The sequence below is a fragment of the Fukomys damarensis genome, unplaced genomic scaffold (genome assembly GCF_012274545.1).
Source record: "Fukomys damarensis isolate Sample0158 unplaced genomic scaffold, DMR_v1.0_HiC HiC_scaffold_13, whole genome shotgun sequence".
Lineage (NCBI taxonomy): Eukaryota > Metazoa > Chordata > Mammalia > Rodentia > Bathyergidae > Fukomys > Fukomys damarensis.
Window position 1 is genome coordinate 14287684 of NW_022900925.1, and position 18462 is coordinate 14306145.

Below are 18462 nucleotides of genomic sequence, written 5' to 3' on the forward strand. Positions count from 1 at the left end.
CACACACAGCCTTGCAGAGTGTACATAACAAAGCAAATGGTATAAAATATTAACAATTGGAAATTGATAAAACAGAAATATTGCATGTATTACTCTCACAACTTAAAATATTTAGTTTTTGTTTTTATTTTGGGGGGTACCAGGGATAGAACTCAGGACCTTGTACTTGTGAGGCAGGTGGTATTTTGTTTTTTTTTAAACTATAGAAATAGTTTTTTTTTAAACTACAGAAAACATTTTTGGTTGTTGGATTATTCTGTTTCACTTTTTTCCTTCTGAGATAAGAATCTCACTATGTAACACAGGCTGGTCTTGAATTCACAGCAATTCTCCCGCCTCAGCCTCCCAGTGCTGGGATTACAGGTGTACGCCACCATGCCTGGCTCCAAAAACTACAGAAAATCTTTTTAAAAATCTACAACACAAGACACTATGTTTTCTGCTTTATATTGTTCACTACAAAAATGGAATGCTATAACACGGAATACTACACAACAGCAGTGGTCAAATTATCACATCTTTCATTAGTATACTTACCTTACCTAGCAAATTCATGTCTCATAAAGTTCCAGGTCCTATAATAGCTACTGGATAATAAAAGTTAAAATACAACAGGGCAAATGCAAAGCATTAGCAATAATAATGAAAACAAAGGCGAGGCGTGGTGGCACACGCCTGTAATCCCAGCGCTTGGGAGGCTGAGGCAGGAGGATCATTGTGAGTTCAGGGACAGCCTGGGCTACAATAATGAGCTCCAGGTCAGTCTCAACTACATTGAGACCCTGTCTCAAAAGACAAACAACAACAACAACAACAAAAAAAACAATAATGAAAACAAGGCTTTCATTTTTCTTTCTTCTTTTTTTTGGTACTGGTGGCTGAACTCAGGTCCCTGCACTTACAAGGCAGGCAGCAGAACCAGAGCTAAATCCCCGGCCCAAGGTTTTCATTTTTCTAAGACACAGATTTCAGACAAAACCAAAAATATCTGAAAAACTATGAAGCACTTAGCTTCCTACTGACTATAATTAAAAGGCAAACTTAGCATAAAACTTACCAACTAACCTGCTAATTTACTTTAAAATTATACATGATAGGACCAGGGAATTAGCTCAATGGTTCCACCACCGGCTTTGCAAGCACAAGGTCCCAAGTTCAATCCCCAGTACAAAAACAAACAAACAAACAAAAAAAAAAAAACCTGATACAGTTTAAAGAATATATACTGTTGTGTCAAAACAAGACCTAGTACTAGCTGGTATGGTGGCACCATGCCTGTACTCTTAGCACTCAGACGGATGAGGCAAGAAGATAACAAGCCTGGACTAAATAGTGTGATCCTGTCTCAAAACCCTCCCCACAAAACAAAAACAAAGGCACGGTTTTAAAATCAAAGCAACAATCTAGGGCTGGGGATTTGGCTCAGTGGTTCTGCTGCCTGCCTCACAAGCACAAGGACCTAAATTCAAACCCTGGTAGCAAAAAAAAAAAAAAAAAAAAAAAAAAAAAAAAAAAAACTAAAGCAACAGGTAGACAATGGTAGAAAATAGTTTTAATCTTAGATCGCCCAAAGGTATGTTTTATTATTTTGCCTCTTATGAGAAGATCTTTTTTCTACAGCACAAACAGAGAAACTTACAGTTCATCTCGTTGTCTCTGGGACAGCACCATTTTGGCTGCAATGTCAAGCTTATTTGATAGAGTGGTATGTCCCTCTTTCAGGAAATCAAAAGGCTTTGCAATCCCTGGATTGATAATTAAATATGCTGCAAAGTGGCTTCCTCACAGGAGAAAACAATTCTTTTACAAATGAATCCAACCAGTAACGAGGAGATATTCAACAAGTGTGGTTCATTCCACCTAAGGAGAAAGAAAAATAAGATGTTTTCAACTTAAAATTTGTATTTCTTTCTTTTGTTTGTTTTTTGAGACAGGGTCTCACTATGTAGTTGAGACTGACCTGGAACTCACTATGTAGCCCAGGCTGGTCTTGAACTCACAGTGCTCCTCCTGCCTCAGCCTCCTGAGGGCTGGGATTACAGGCATGCACCACCATGCCCAGCATTTAAATTTTAAATTTCTAAATTTTTAATTGCAGTACATATTTTCAAATGAGATTTACTGTAATGCTAATATATCAGATAACATTTTAAACCTACAGTAAATATCAACTATTGTCAAAATATGTAGCATTTCAAGTACCTTGTTACCTTTAATGAGACAAAATAGCAGTCTTACAATTCAACATAAAAGTATTTCTAAACATGTTACCTGCTAGATACATTAATCTCAAAATTAGCCTATAAGTAATCTGGGGATACAGATCAGTGGTAAAATGCTAGCTTAACATGCATGAGGGCCTGGGGTCAATCCCCAGGGTCACCAACACAAAACCAAAAAACATGTAACTACTCGTGAATACCATAATTCTTCCTTAAAGCCCAAAACTAAAACTTCTAATTTACAAAAAGAAATAAGAGATAAGGATTTCGTAAATTGTGCACAAGCCAAATAGGGCCAAGCTTGACTAAAATAACCTTCAAGGCTTGCTCACAGCCACCTTAGCAATGGCTAGTATTTATAATATAAATAAACTGCTTAGCAATAGCATATTCTCTTACTGAATACACTTAAAAAACTGATTTAATGTAATTTCAATATATTTTGTGCTCCTCAGAAGCATATATTTTAAAAGCAAAACTTCACGAACTACCTTAGCTTCTATATGCACACGGAAATCCACTTCTTTAGCCTAATGTTAGGATATTATTTAAAATTTCAGAGTCCTCGATATAACACCAAATCAATTTCTATGTAGTAGCTAAAAAAGGGTTGGGGGCTGGGGATTTGGGTTAGTGGTTCTGATGCCTGCCTTGCACTCACAGGGCCTGAGAGAGAGAGAGAGAGAGAGAGAGAGAGAGAGAGAGAGAGAGAGAGGGGGGTAGGGCGTGGTGGCACACACCTGTAATCCCAGCACCCAGCAGGCTGAGGCAGAAGTGCTGTGAGTTTAAAGCCTGAAGTACACAGCAAGACCCTGTCTCAAAAAATAAAAACCAAACAAATCTAAAAAGTAATATAATCAATTAAATGGGAGTAAATGGCAGTAAGATTTTGTGAAAAAATTCAGATTTTAAATGTAATCACTTTTCAGGCCAAAAGTGTATTCTTGCTCCTGTAGTTCTGGATACTTAAGAGGCTGAAGCAGGAGGATTACTCGAATCCAGGAGTTTGAGGATGGACTGGGCAACACAGTGAGACTCTATCACTTAAAAAAAAAAAAAAAAAGCCAATATGGTGGTGCAGGCTGGTAATCCCAGGCATTTGGGAAGGGAGGGCAGGGAGGGATTATAAGGTTCAAGGCCAGCCTGGTCAATTTAGCAAAATCCTGTCTAATACCCAGGCAAGGCATGGTGGTACAACATGACTATAGTCCTATAATCTGGGAGGCGTAGGCAGAAAGATCCCGAATTGGAGCTCAGCCTAGGCAACTTATATTAGAGACTGTCTCAAAAAAAATTTTTTAAATATATACATAAGCCAGGCACAAGTGCTTGCCTATAATCCTACCACTCAGGAGGGCTGAGGCAGGAGGATTATTGTAAATTCAAAGCTGTGCTACACAGTGCCTGGATTATACAGCATGATCCTATCTCCCCGTCTCCCCAAAAACCATGAAGGGCTGGAAACGAAGCTCAGTGCGAAAGCCTTGGGTTAAATTACCAGTACCACCACCAAAAAAAAAGTAAAGGAAATGACACATATGACATGGACAGAATAAGGACTGTTCCTTTAAGTGAATTTTTCAGACCATGTCCAAGTTATGCAGCAATAAATAAGCCAGTTAAGAAAAATGAGAAAGCAAATCTTGGTTTCAAATGAGCCCCGAATCAAAAAGTGAGCATTTATATATGCTTCCAATAGCAGCTGCTGATTTGAATGGATATCTTTCTCCACTGAGCAATTCTTTAAGTAGAAATTTATGATCTTTAATGACCCTTCCAAACTGAAGTATAGCTAGCAAAAATATGACAGCTGAAAGCCACCAGTACCACTGTTTAAATCCAGAGAAATATTATCAATGTCCGTAATAATTAGTGAAATTAAAACCAAACACAATTGATAACCTAGAAACACAGTAACTCTTTGGTATTTAACAACTCTCAAACTACACAAAGTCTTGTCACTAAGCCAAAGCACTTAGGGACCATACAGCCTAAAAAAGGATATAGTAGGGATAGGATAAGGATATATGACAGTGAACATCTGAACTAAATATGTAGTACAATAACAGGGAATTCATCACATAAATTAACGTATAACTTCATCACATAAATTAGCGTAGAAACAGGCATGGCAAAAATCCCTGCTTTGATCTGGAAAAAACAGTATACTACTTGTATTACAAGGTCCAACTTAATTTGTAGAGATGGCCTACAGTCAAAAAAGTAACATACAAGAGGGCTGGGGATTTAGCTCAGTGGTTCTGCTGCCTGCCTCACAAGCACCAGGACCAGAGTTTGATCCCCAGTACAAAAACAAACAAACAAAAAAAACACAAGAATAATGATAATACTGGTATAATAGGATTATCTAGTAATGATAAAACCAAAACAACCCATTCCATGTATACGTGTGTAATGAACAATGTATTCATTCATCAAACACATATTGAACACTACTATATGCTAAGCATTGTTTTAGAATAAGACAAAAAAACAGAAAATTAAAACAGACTGTCTAGTGTGGCCTGTTGACTCAGGAAGCTAAGCAGGTAAGCAGGGAATGAAATACAAAAACAAGCTCATTTCTTTACAATTTATCCAAGGGGCAATGAGAAGCCATTAGGTAAGGTTTTTTTTTGTTTTCGTTTCTATTCAATGTTCTTCACAAAAGTCACAATGATAAAGTAAAAACAAACCAGAAAAGAGGTCTACAGGAATGAAGGTGAGATTCTATACAAGGATAGCAGCAGTAAAAGAGAATTAGATAGATTTAAGTTATTATCAGGTGACTGTTACACAATTGATGTGGGCAGCTAGATAGAAAGCGAGCGAGAAAGGTAATCTGAGTTAAGAATAATTTCCAGACTGGAGAAGTAGCTCAGTGGTGCTGCGCCTGCCTGGCAAGTGCTAGGTCCAGAGTTTAATCCCCAGTACCAAAAAAGAAAAGAACAAAAACAACAACAAAAACTTCCAGAGATTTCTGGCTTGAAACTAAGATAAACAAAAAACTCCAAGGTGCGAGGGAATGAGCAAAACATGAGTAATTTCAGTTTAGATATGTTTTTGTTTTTGGTACCAGTGATTGAACTCGTGTCCTCGCACTTGCAAGGCAGGCAGCGGCACCACTGAGCTAAATCCCCAGCCCAAGTTTAGATATGTTGACACTAAGATGACTATGAAATGTCCAGTAGGAAGCTGTACGAGTAAACAGGCTCTAAAAAGAAACAACCTACCAAAAGAAAATTAAGCTTGAGATATAGCTCAGTGGTACAACTCTTGTCATACCATCAGCCCTGGGTTTAATCACTGTTCCAAAACAAAACAAAATAAGCAGTATGGAGATTGGTACTTTTTACTCAGATATGGTGTTAGGGTTATACCTAGATCCCACCCCCACCCCCAAATCTAATGAACTCATAAATTGGACTTTTGAAAGGTGACTGACTCATGGGGACACTATAGCTTAATGTGGCATTAGAAGGTGGGGCCTGGTTCAAGAGGTAGGTTCACTGAGGGTGTGACCTGGAAGACTGTTTCCCTCCCCAGCCTCATCCTTAGTTCTCTGCTTCTTGTCTGTTAGGAGGTGAGCAGTTTTCCTCACATCAGAACCTTTCCACCATATCCTTTTGTCTTAGAGCTGACCATCAATCACTGAAACCTCTAAAAACTATGAGACCAAATTAATCTCTCCTCACTCAGAGCTGTGGATACTGAGTATTATATGTCTCAGCTGATGAAAAACTGACTATGATAAATTTGACCTGACCAATGGAAAACAGACAGAGCAAGTGGAGCAAAAGGCCAACCCTAGAACCAGGGAGAGCAACACCAACACTTAGAGGAGTCTATAATTAGCTTGGTATGGTGGCACATGCCTGTAATCTCCCAGCACCCTGGGAGGCTGAGACAGCAGGGTGATAATTTGGGCAACTTGGTGACTTATGAGAGACCCCATCTAAAAATTAAAAAGGGCTGGGAGTGTCATTCATTGTGAAAACCCTGGATTCAATCTCCAGTAACACACACAAATGTTGACATGCAAAGAATATACAATTGAGACTAACAAAAAACAAGAGACAGCATGTCATACAAGCCAACAGGATACTAAGGAGAGGCAATCAACGGCATCCAAAGCTGTCCAACTACCAAGCAAAATGGATGAGATGGGTTTACTGTATTTAGCATGATACACACTGATAAGGTGAATGAGAATGGTTTCAGTAAAATGGCTTACATGGAGGCAACAGTTTGATGATGTTCTGAATATAAAGCAAAGTAAAACAATGTCTTATTTTAGGCTTAGACAACTTGCTATAATAAAAACAAGAGTACTTACTTTCTTTTTAACATACTAAAAATCAGGTGGAATTTATCCAGTAGTATTTATAAAGTATGAGTGCTGGAGCGTATCTGTTGGGGCATATTACAAATTCAAGATACCTGGGCTAGGGTTGTAAGGCAGTGGTTGAGCACTTGCACTGAACTCTGTCTGTCACTGGGTTCAATGCCCAGCATCACACACAAACACCCACAAGAACTCAGGATTCCAGCTGAGCAAAATGACATTTGCTTATAGGCCCAGTTCAAAAGCTAGCCTGGACACTACTGCAAGACATCATGTATTTTTTAAAAAGTAAAAATGCTGAGGATTTAGCTCAGTGGTTTTGCTGCCTGCCTCACAAGTGCAAGGTCCTGGGTTCGATCCCCAGTACCAAAAAACAACAACAAAAAAGTAAAAATTGTATTAATAAATATACAATTATATAGTTAAACTCACCAAAAAACAAAATAAAACGAAACAAAAGCCAGGAGTGGTGGTGCACGCCTGTAATCCCAGCACTTGGGAGGCTGAGGCAGGAGGATGGCTCTGAGTTCGAGACCAGCATGGGCTACATAGTGAGTTCCAGGGCAGTCTCAACTACATAGTGAGACCCCATTTCAAAAACAAAACAAAACAAAACAAAAACAGACACACACACACACACACACACACATATATATAGTTAAACTCTATTAAACTCTGTTCCTTAAAAAAGGAAAAGTCTCTAGATGGGTTCAGTGGTACAAAACTAATTCCAAAACTAATTCCAATTACAAGGAGGCTGAGGCAGAAGGATCACAAGTTTGAGCCTGAACAGTACAGCAAGACCTTACTTCAAAATACTTTTTTTTTTTTTAAAAAAAGGCTGGGGATGCCAGGCAGGTGGCACATGCCTATAATCTCAGTACTGGGGTGGCTGAGGCAGGAGGATTGTGGTAAATTTGAGGCCAGACTGGACTACATAGAGAAACTCTTGTCTAGGGGGAAAAAAAAAAAAGTTGGTAGTAGAGTGATTGATTGCCTAACATATGTGAGGCCCTGGGTTCTATCCCCAGCACAATAAACAAATAACAATTTTCAAAGGTTGCAAAATTAACCAAAACATTAATTTTATGTTCTTGAAGTATTCTGTGCTCTGTGAATAATTAAAATGAGAAAAGTTAGACTTTTCCCTTCTGTACTATTTGAAAATGTTAAGATACATGAAAATTTTTTATTAAAAGCCAAGATTTTGCTGGGCATGGTGGTGAACACCTGTAATCCCAGTACTTGGGAGGCTGAGATAGGAAGGTTGCTCCAAGTTTGAGGCCAGACTGGGTGACACAGTGAGCTCAAGGCCAGCCTGAACTGCACAGCCAGACATCTCAAAAAAGCAAACAAAACACCAAGATTTTAACATGTCTACTTAGTTCTTATTTCTGCTTAGTTTGAAGTTCCATGACTCATCATTGGACCTGCTGATGGCAGGCAGTAACAAAAGCAAAGAAAGATCAGTTTGGCTCATCAATATGGGAAAATCCCTGAGGGATGACTGGGCTCGAGGCATATAGCTCACTGACAAAGTTGTAAAATTCTTTCAATAGCCTCACCATTTCCCCATTTCCCCAGTTATAACCATTGTTATCTCATTTGGCAAGATACCCCCACCCCAATCGAACTCAAGACCTTTCACTTTCCAGGCAGGCAAGACACCACTGAGCTAAATCCCCAGCCCTCATTTGGCAAGATATAAGTCAGTCATCCAAACTGCACATATAAAAAATAATTTGTTTTTCAATAAGCCTTGGGCCAAAGACTAAGTTACCATGTTTCCATCAAGAATCATTCCTCCTAATCTGAAGGGTAATAACTAATAGTAAAACAAAGTATTACAAATATATGGTCCACACACAGCTTTAGACTGTCAATCTTCTGAATAAACAAAGTGTTTTAGGGCTTTGAAATTGAACATATATAGAGATATAAATACCACCATGTGAGTCATTTCTAGATGTCTGTTTTTAATTTAAAATCTAGAATGTGTACTATGAAATGCTTTCTATTACACTCCCTGTGATCATTAATTTTATGTGTTAACCTGGTTAAGTCACAGTACCCAAATATTTGGTCAAATACTTAGGTAGATGTTCCTGTGAAATTATTTTTATACAGGACTAACATTTAAATCAATAGACTTATTACCATTCACAGTGTAGGTAGGCCTTATCATTTGAAGGCCACGAGGAAAAGAAAAAAAAACAAAAAACAAAAAAAAAACTTCCCAAGGTACAGGAAATTCTGCCAGCAGAATGGTTTTTGACTTGAACTCAGCAGGTTGTCCAGTTGTCAGCCTACCCTGCAGATTGTGGACTTACCAGCCTTCATAATCAGATGAATTGTGAATTCATTAAAAATCAACTAAGTCAGTCTTTCTACATGCACAAACACATACAGATGCATATTATACTGACTCTTAATTGTGTGTGTTCCATTTTGCAGTACTGGAGATGGAACTGAGGCATATACATACTCTGCAAGCACTCTACCACTGAGCTAGATCCCTAGCCCTAGTTCTAGTTACACTAATACAGAACCCTTAAAAAAACAAAAACAAAAAACACCTTTGTTTACATAGGTTTGCCTTTTCACTAAACTCTATCAAATACTTTTATATTGCTTAAACTCTAATCCCTGGGTACTCTCCAGGCAAATTAATGTCTATGAAGACTATCAAATGTAGAAAACTGCTTCCCACCTTGCAGTGAGAGAGCCGTGTTCATTTCTTGACAGATGCTCAAAGACTACTACTTTAAAGCTCCAAAAGAACACAAAGTGTCCTCTTCCTCATTGACCTGAGCATGAAACCATTCTGAACACCTGAAAGTTCCAAAGACAACGAATACTGACTTATTTAGGTTTTGCTGTACACAGCTTTTCCTAGTGTTTTTAAATTTCAAGCTAGTTTTCTGTATGATAGAAATGTATATTCCTACAAACAAACAGTGGAAAAGTTGGGGGGGGGCAAACATTTGCTGTTTTAATATGACTTCAAAGACTGTGGATCTACTTTCTCTTTTAAATTTACTTTGGTGTTTACACTTAAGTGAAAATTTGAGGAAAACACTTACCAAAAATAATTTTTTTGTTAAAGACAGGGTTTTACTTTGTAGTTCAGGCTGGCCTTGAATTCATTATGTAGCCTAGGCTGGACTCGAACTTGTGGCAATCCTCCTGCCTCAGCCTCCCAAGTGCTGGGATTACAGGCATGCACAACCATGCTTGGCTTAAGAGCTACAATTTCTATGATGTATGTATAGGCATAGAGCTTTACAGGCACATTGACAAAACAAATGGATCTGGAATATAAAATATTTCTCTTTAAAAAATTAGGTTTCTTATAAAATATGTTCTATTCTATTAAGTACACTATCTCTTCATTCACTGCAAACCTATACCAAATACCTCATAACTACATTAAATTATACTTTTTGCACTCTAGTAAATTACTTCCAACTTGGATTCTATTATTCTATTAGTTGAGTGCTATCAAAAGAGAGCTAATTCATCAAATTAATGTTGCTCACCTCTGCCAGTTTACATAAATTTAGGCAATGATTCTTTTGGATGAAAAACACCTTTAGGAAAGTTTTTTTCAAATTAGAATTTGATAGACTAATAAGGATCCTAACTAGGAATGTGCATCAGAAATATCTTTAGAATCTCCTAAAAATAATCATAGGCCTCAACCTCAGATTTTGAGACATATGAGTTTTTTTAATTTCTCCAAGTGATTCTGATGCATTTCCTCAATAGATCACCATCCAGTCAATAGCACAAACTACGGTTTATATTAAAGGACCAATATCAAAATTACAAAGGGGAAATTCAGAAATGATCAGTGTAAGAACATGTCTCAGGCTAGGGATACAGCTCAGTGATATAGTGCTGGACTTAGCATGTGCAAGGCCCTGAGTTCAATCCTCAATGATAGGGAAAAATATTTTTGGGGGATCCAAAGTATCAAACTAGGAGAAGCTGCTTTAATTTCAAAAGTAACTGCAACAACTGCGATACAAATTCAAAGAAATATTTTCAAAGCTCCTCAGATCTTAGATATATTAAGAAAAAGTCACCTTAAGACTCTAAAATACATGTTTTTCATTACAGTCGAGCTTTCAGAAAAGACTTCAAAAAATCGTTCAAAGAAAATTTAGCCAGCTTATTCACTGCAGTAACTAGTCTTCCTGGTATGTTCTAATAAAGACACATTCTTTTGTATCTGTATTAACTTTGTTGCTTTTTATATTTTTTGTGTGGTCTCCCCTTTTGTAGACCTGATCAGCAAACTCTACAAAGATGTAGTATTTTAGGTTTTGCAGACTATTCAGTTTCTGTAGTAACCACTTAATTCTGCCATTGTGGTAAGAAAGCAATAAGCAAGATATAAAAGGTGTGTCTCTGTTCCCATAAAACTTTATGGACTCTGACTTTGAATCCAGAGTCTGAGGAAGAACTTGTGAACAATCACTACATTATAAACAACATGTAACTCACAAATTAACTTACAGATTCAATTTCAGAGTATTTTTTCCCCCTAAATTAGCCAAAAAAATAAATGTCTCTCTTGCTGGCCTGACCCAGACTACCAACAAAGGATTGAGTCAAAGAATGTTCAGAAAAGCTATCTAAATAGCTGGAGATGTGGTCAGGTAAACAGTGTGCTTGCTAGCATGCATGAGGCCCTGGGTTCCAGTGCTAGCACCATGTTTTTAAAAAAAGATTAAGCCAGAAAGGCAGCCAATCACCCCCTCTGTAAAGCCTGACCAGTCCATTATCCTTAACAGAGAGGTAGGTACTGTACCTTCTTTACTCTAACCAATATCATAAATATATAATCTTCATAGCTTCCATTTATGATGGTCTCAAGGTCCATCCATTTAGCTATAAATTTCTGAAGTTCACCCTTTATTATAGTACCCCATTGTATTTATTTTGTTTTTTGGTACCAGGGATCGAACTTGGGTCCTTGCGCTTTCAAGGCAGGCGGCAGAACCACTGAGCTAAATTCCCAGCCCTCTATTGTATTTAACAAAAAAAAAAAAAAAAAAAAAAACTCCTTTATCCACTCATCATCAGTGATAGGCATTTGGGCTGTTTCCAAGATTTAGCTATTATAAACTGTGCCATTATACACGAGTGTGCATATATCACTGCGGTATGATGCTTTTAATTCTTTTTGGAAAGATACGAAGAAAAGGAATAGCTGGGTCAAATGGAACCTCTAGTTTTGTTTTTTAGGAATCTCCACATTGATTTCCACAATGGTTGCACCAGTCTACACTCCCACCAACAGTGGCAAAGGGTTCCTTTTTGCCCACAGCCCTGCTAGCATTTATTAGTTGATTTCTTGGTAGCAGCCATTCTTTCTGGAGTGAGATGGAAACTCAGTGTTGTTTTAATTTGCATTTCACAAATGGCCAGTGATGCTGAACATTTTTTCTTATATTTATTTGCTGTTTCAAATTCTTCATATGAGAAGTGTCTTTTCATTTCAGATAATCATTTCTGGATTGAGCTTTCAAATGTTGGGGGGGTTTGATTTTTTTTTTAACTATATATATATATATATATTCTAGGTAATAGTCCTTTATCTGATGATGAATAGTTGGCAAAAATTTTTCCCCATACTATGGGTTGTATCTTCATTCTGCTGAATAGTTTCTCTTGCTGTGCAAAAGCTTATTTTTTTTTTAATGTCAACAATCACACATTATTTATTTATTTTGGTACCGGGGATCAAACTTGGGACCTTGCGCTTGCAAGGCAGGCAGCGGCTCCACTGAGCTAAATCCCCAACCCCAAAAGCTTTTTAGTAAGATGAGGTCCCAGTTGTTGATTCTTTGTAGTACTTCTCCTTTAGTCTGTTCATGAAGTCTCTGCCTATTCCTCTGTCCTCATGCGTTCTACCTATTCTCTTTTCCAGCAGATTTAGTGTTGTTTTAATATTTAGATCTTTAACGCATTTCAACTTCAGGTTTATGCGTGGTAAAAGATATGTTTCTAGTTTCAATCTTTGGTATATGGAAAGCCAGTTTTCCCAGCACCATTTATTAAAGTAGCTGTCTTTCTTCCAGTGAAGGTGTTTGACTCCTTGGTCAAAGATTAGATGGCTGAGTATGTCTGAAGTTGTTTCTGCATCTTCTAGTCTGTTTCACTGATGAATTGCCTTTGTTATTCTAGGTTTCTTCTGGTTCTACATGAATTTTAGGATTGTTTTTTCTAATTCTGTGAGGAGTGCTATTGGGATTTTGATTAGGATTGCATTAAATCTGTGTAAAAATGTTGGAAGTATGGCCATTTTCAGTATATTGATTTTCTCTATCCAAGAGCAAGGGATAGCTTTCCATTTTCAGATATCCTCTTTGATCTTTTTCACAATATTGTAGTTTTCAATGGAGAGGTGTTTTACTTTCTTCCTTAGATTGATTCCTAGGTATTTCACTTTTTTGGATGCTACTGTGGCAGTTTTTTTTAATAAAATAATAGTTATCCAACAACTGTTAAATCTATGGTTTCTTTTTTCTTTTTTTGGTACTGGGGATCAAACTCGGCTCCTTGTGCTTGCAAGGCAGGCAGCAGAACCACTGAGCTAAATCTTTGGCCCTGTCAAATCTATGGTAGAAAAAGATAACCATGTTTTACTTTCTTCTTTTACCTGTCACCTAAATAAGAGTTAAAAATCTATAAAATTGCCATTAATGGCAATTACAAAGGTTCAACCTAATGTTCATTGATGATACTGAAATAGCATTAGCAAAGCTCCCAGCAGCCAGCTAGACAGCATAGACAGCAAAATATAAGTTTTATCTAGTTTTGACAAAAGACAAGTAAGCAGAGTAACTCCCTTTTGTGTGATTTCATAGCACTTTGTATATACATATATGTAACACTTCACACATTTTATCTATCTGCAGGGAGGTCTCAATACTCTTCCAAAGCTAACTCTGACACTCTTGATTGTGTGTTCAAGACCACCTGAACTACACAGTGAGACCCTATCTCAAAAAATTTTTTGAAAAGAAAGATAGAAAGGAGGGGGGAAGGGGAAGGGGAACTTCAAAAACTTCACCATCACTGTCCTAAAAGGAATTATGACAATGCAGGAAGATTTATAATTTTTAAGTATGAGAGGAATAGGGCTGGGGATTTAGCTCAGTGGTTCCATTGCCTGCCTGCCTTATAAATGAAAAATCCTGAGTTCAATCCCAGTACCAAAACAAACAAACAAACAAAAAAAAATTCGAGGAATGTTCTGAAATTAGTGTTTCCTGGTGATCATCCTAGAGGCAAAGCCAAGAGAAGATTTGTAATGGAGGCTGATAGAGGTCTAAACTAGGATAGAAGCAATGGGAATTATTTGCTAAGAATTTTATGGTCAAACTCCAATTTTGCAAAGAGAGAGAGAGAGAGAGAGAGAGAGAGAGAGAGAGAGAGAGAGAGAGAGAGTGTGTGTGTGTGTGTGTGTGTGTGTGTGTGTGTGTGTGTGTGTGTGTGTGTGATACTATAGACGGAACCCAGGGCCTTGGCACTGAACTACATCCTCACCCCTTTTTATTTTGAGACAGGGTCTTATTAAGTCACTGAATTGCCTAGGCTGTCTAGAACTTGCACTTTTCCTACCTAGCCTCCCAGAAGGTCTGGGATTATATGTATGCATTACCATGCTCAGCAGATTGTGTTTTGGTTTTTGTTTCTTTTAAGATAGTCCACTATTTGCTCTTGATCTTGAAGATGGCCTTCTCTAGGGTATAAGACCTTGGACTTAAGGGCATACCCCTGTTTACATTCAAGAATAACTAACTGTTCAGAAGTTATGACAACCTAAATAGAACAGACACTGTCCCTCAACTGACTTCTAGTTTATTATTTTTCACACCAATGTTTATCTCCACTGAGGCAAATAACTTTGAAATACACTCTCAGGGTCATTTATTTACTGAGGATCTGTCAGGTACCCCATACTCATACACCTGTGCTGCATATAGTCCACTACATTATTTAACCCTTATACTGCATCTACAGAAAGCAATATGGGACATAAAAGCATCTATTGAGAGTTCCTGTCCAGAAGAAACTTACAAAGCAGATGAAAATGTCAGCTAAACGTATCCACTCATTGATTTCTATCCTGCTAGGCTTTGTGCTATGAGGTTGTAAATAAAGATTAAAATCTAGTCCACTAAAGGAACACACAATGCATTTAGGAGGGATAGGAAAGGAGACAATAAAGAATATAAGCTGAAGATTTACCAAGTCAGCATTATAAATCAAAAGGCTAAAAAAGAAGATGGAAATGACTAGTAATTTTTTGAGGCAGTTTTTGGAAGAAGGAAAAACAGTATGTTGTATAACCACGACCAAATACATAAACGCAAAATTTAAGCAGCTGGGAAATACAAGATTGTGTAAAAAGATGAAACTAAAGATTAGCAAACATAATTACAAAGGACAGTATTCAGAAAGTAAATAACTGACTTCAACTCTGAATTCCAGAGGTTCAGCAGTAAAAATACAAAAACAAAGAGCTACAGTTCTAGGAAGGTCAAAAATCTTATTTCTGAATAACGGTCAATACTGAACACCTTAAAGAGAAGGAACAGTCATATCTATTACAGATATGAATAAAATTCCATACCTCCTTAGATTTAATCTATGCTGAAACTAGCAGGAGTCCTTAGCCATGGAAACAGTCTTCAGTTGAAGTACAGCAATTAATTTCCAGCAGCACAAAAACAGGGTTGTATCTTTATACCCTTTTTCTTTAAATCTCTTTTATAATGACTTTACTACTTCTGGAAACTCTGGAAGAACTTGTTCTGCCCACCTTTAAAGTATAAAGAAGGAGAAAGACAAGGATTCAGCAGATTCATAATTATTTTCTAAGAATTTTAAACCTATAGGCACATCTACAAATTCTATTTTGGGTAAAACTAGGTTTTCACATAATTTAAATCCTACATATGAAGGGCCTGTGAGAGATGTATGGCACATCCATATTTAGGGTACTTGCCAAGAAGCGTAATCTCAATACACAGCAAGTGAGTATAGTCCTTATTTACCTTAGACATGTTAAATAAGAAATATTATACAATATAATCCTCTTTATGAGGGACCCAATGAAAAGTGTCAAGTGGTTATCTTTCTAAACTGGCTTCTTTTTGTCTTGAGGATACTGTGAAAAATAACCTACCATCATTTTTTTTTTTTAATCTTGCTGGCACTTTGTGAGGCAATGGGTTTGATATCCAGCACTCACATGCCCTCCCCATTACCGAGCAGTCAGATAAACAAAAACATTTCTTATCTAAATCCTAAACCATTCATTTGCAACCTCTAAAGAAGATACTTGATGAATATAGTGCAGATAAACTAAGTGGTTCAGATTATAAATTTTCAGTACCTCTGCTTAAAAATCTTTCTGGATCAAGGGTGTAAGTAACAGATGAAACAGGCAAATATCTTCCTTTTGCATGGAATTTAATGATTTATAAACTGTTTTCACCTCCTTTTAAACCTTCAATTGTGCTGTTGGATAGTCCTTAGTTACCTGCACAAAAGCGTAGGGATCACAAACTAATGTGGGTACAGAACAATGCAAGTGATATAAACAAGTGAAGCAGGAAAGACTGTACTCTTTCCACATCAGACTAATTCTGTTTATATAGTAAAGTAAAATATTCACTCAAAAAGAAATAGGCTCTAAAAAACAATAATAAAAATTTTTTAAAGTTTTTTTGTACTTTTCTTGAATACTGCAGCTGTCTCTTCTTTTTTTTCTCCATTTTTGATAGATACATCAATAGAGAATTGTCGCTACTAAAAAAAAATAACAGTACAAACCAGGCATGGTAACATACACCGATAATCCTAGCACCTGGGAGGCTGAAACAGGAAGACTACAAATTCAAGGCTGGCCTAGGCTACAAAGTAGCTGTCTCAAAAAAAACCAGAACAAGGTCTGGGAATTTAGCTCAGTGGTTTTGCCCACCTGCCTTGCAAGCACAAGGAATGGAGTTCAATCCCCCGGTATTGGGGGGGCAGTGTCAGGGAGAGGTAGGAACTTGTTTCATTGGAAAATTATGCTTATCTAAAGGAGGGTAGCTGTGACTCAGTTTGGGATAACTATTGCCAGAGCTTGTTCTAAATTTTCAGAATAATCCAGAAATAGACACACTATGCAAATAGCTAATTTTTAAATGTTGGCTCAGGAAAAAAAACTTTAACCAAAGCCAAGAGAAATATATTTATAAACGGAGTCTGGCCTACAGAGGCTGCCAGAATGCAACCCTTAGCTACATACAGGTTTGAATGATTAAGAAACTTTAAGGAACCGGGCATAGTGGCGCATGCCTATAATCCCAGCACTCGGGAGGCTGAGGCAGGAGGATGGCTGTGAGTTCAAGAACAGCCCGGGCTACAATAGTGAATTCCAGGCCAGTCTCAACTACCTAGTGAGACTCTTGTCTTAAAAAAAAAAAAAAAAGGAAGAAACTTTAAGGAAACAGAACATAGCTTAAGAATTTATGGTATGACACTGATGCCAAAAATATCCATGGTCTTTAATCCAAATCATTAAAAACTCCTGCAATTATTTTATTTCCATTAACATGAGAATAAATTCTGTAATGAAAGAACAAATCATTCCATCTCATGTGCAAATACCTTATGTTCAGTGTAATTATCACCCATAACAGTGAAACAACCTAAATGTCTTTCTGCAGTGTAGACATAAAAAACTATGGTATAATCAATCATTTAATAAATTACACATCACAATAAACTATACCGATATATATCAATAATATATATTTTTGTGAGGTTAAAAAAACAAGTTGTAGAATAATATATAGTAGGGTAACATGCAAATTCTAACAATCTACAAAACATTAAGTTGTTTAGAGATACATACATGTTTAGTGTACATATAAAACACCATGGAACAAAGGGATATACATAAACTTTTAGAGGAAATTTGCTGCTGGAAAAAAGGGAAAAGAATGGGATTGTGAAGAACAAAAAAATCAATTATAACTGTAACAATGCCTTATTTATTTTAAAAAGCTCTGAACCAAATATGACAAAAATGTTAACATCTATAAATTTCAGTAGTTGTTATATGGATATTGTCATATCCGTAACATACACAAATAGGTACAGTAAAATTTAAAAGAAAAAAACTGCTGGGCATGTGTCACACAATGGTAATCCCAGCACTCTGGAAGACTGAGACAGAAGGATCACAAATTTCAGCCCAATCTGGGTAATTTGGCAACTCAGTGAGACCCTGTCTCAAAAAGATTAAAGGGTTGGGGGTATAGCTCAGTGCAAAGGTCCTGGGTTCAATGCTCAGTACTAGAAAGGGTGAAGGGAAGAGGAAGAAGTGGTGGGGAACTGGTAATATAGCTGAGCATTCCCTGGTTGGGGTGGGGGGCAAAGCATCTTTCTGATTGAGGGCCCTATGATGGGTCCTCTGACAGGTAACAGATTAGATATGGAAATGATGTGAAAGCACTAAATGAAGAAGTCCTATTTGAAGCCCTGTTGTGTTTTTGGAGTCAAACAGCCAAAGTTCAAATATTATCCTAGGCACTGGGGATATAGCTTAGTGGCACAGCACTTGCCTCAAATGTGTAAGGTTTGATCCCTAGCACTACAAAAACAAAAACAAAAAGTTGGCCACAGACCAAATGAGCGACTTTGTGTGAATTTTCAAACATCTGAAAGCCTATTTACCCATTTATAAAAAGTGGATAGGGCTGGGGATTTAGCTCAGCGGCACAGCACCTGCATGGCAAGAGTGAGGTCCTGAGCTCTACCCCTGGTACAAGAGGGGAGAAGAGGGGAGGTGAGAGGAGCGGGGGGGGGGGGGGGGCGGGGGGG

At 37.4% G+C, this 18462-nt stretch overlaps 1 protein-coding gene across 3 annotated transcripts in view; it reads right to left on the reverse strand.

Annotated features, from left to right (window-relative positions):
* The window catches only part of Pafah1b1 (platelet activating factor acetylhydrolase 1b regulatory subunit 1), a 73457-nt gene that overhangs the window by 35193 nt on the left and 19802 nt on the right, over positions 1-18462 (reverse strand). For 2 of the 3 annotated variants that reach the window (XM_010642121.3, XM_010642122.3), the window contains exons 4-6: positions 15983-16129; positions 15218-15406; positions 1640-1860 (exon numbers count right to left, since the gene is read on the reverse strand). In XM_010642121.3, coding sequence (XP_010640423.1) covers positions 1640-1671 — 32 coding nt within the window. In that variant the 5' untranslated portion in view covers positions 1672-1860; positions 15218-15406; positions 15983-16129. The remainder of the gene's footprint in view (positions 1-1639; positions 1861-15217; positions 15407-15982; positions 16130-18462) is intronic. The other variant, XM_033762852.1, reaches the window with a different exon arrangement.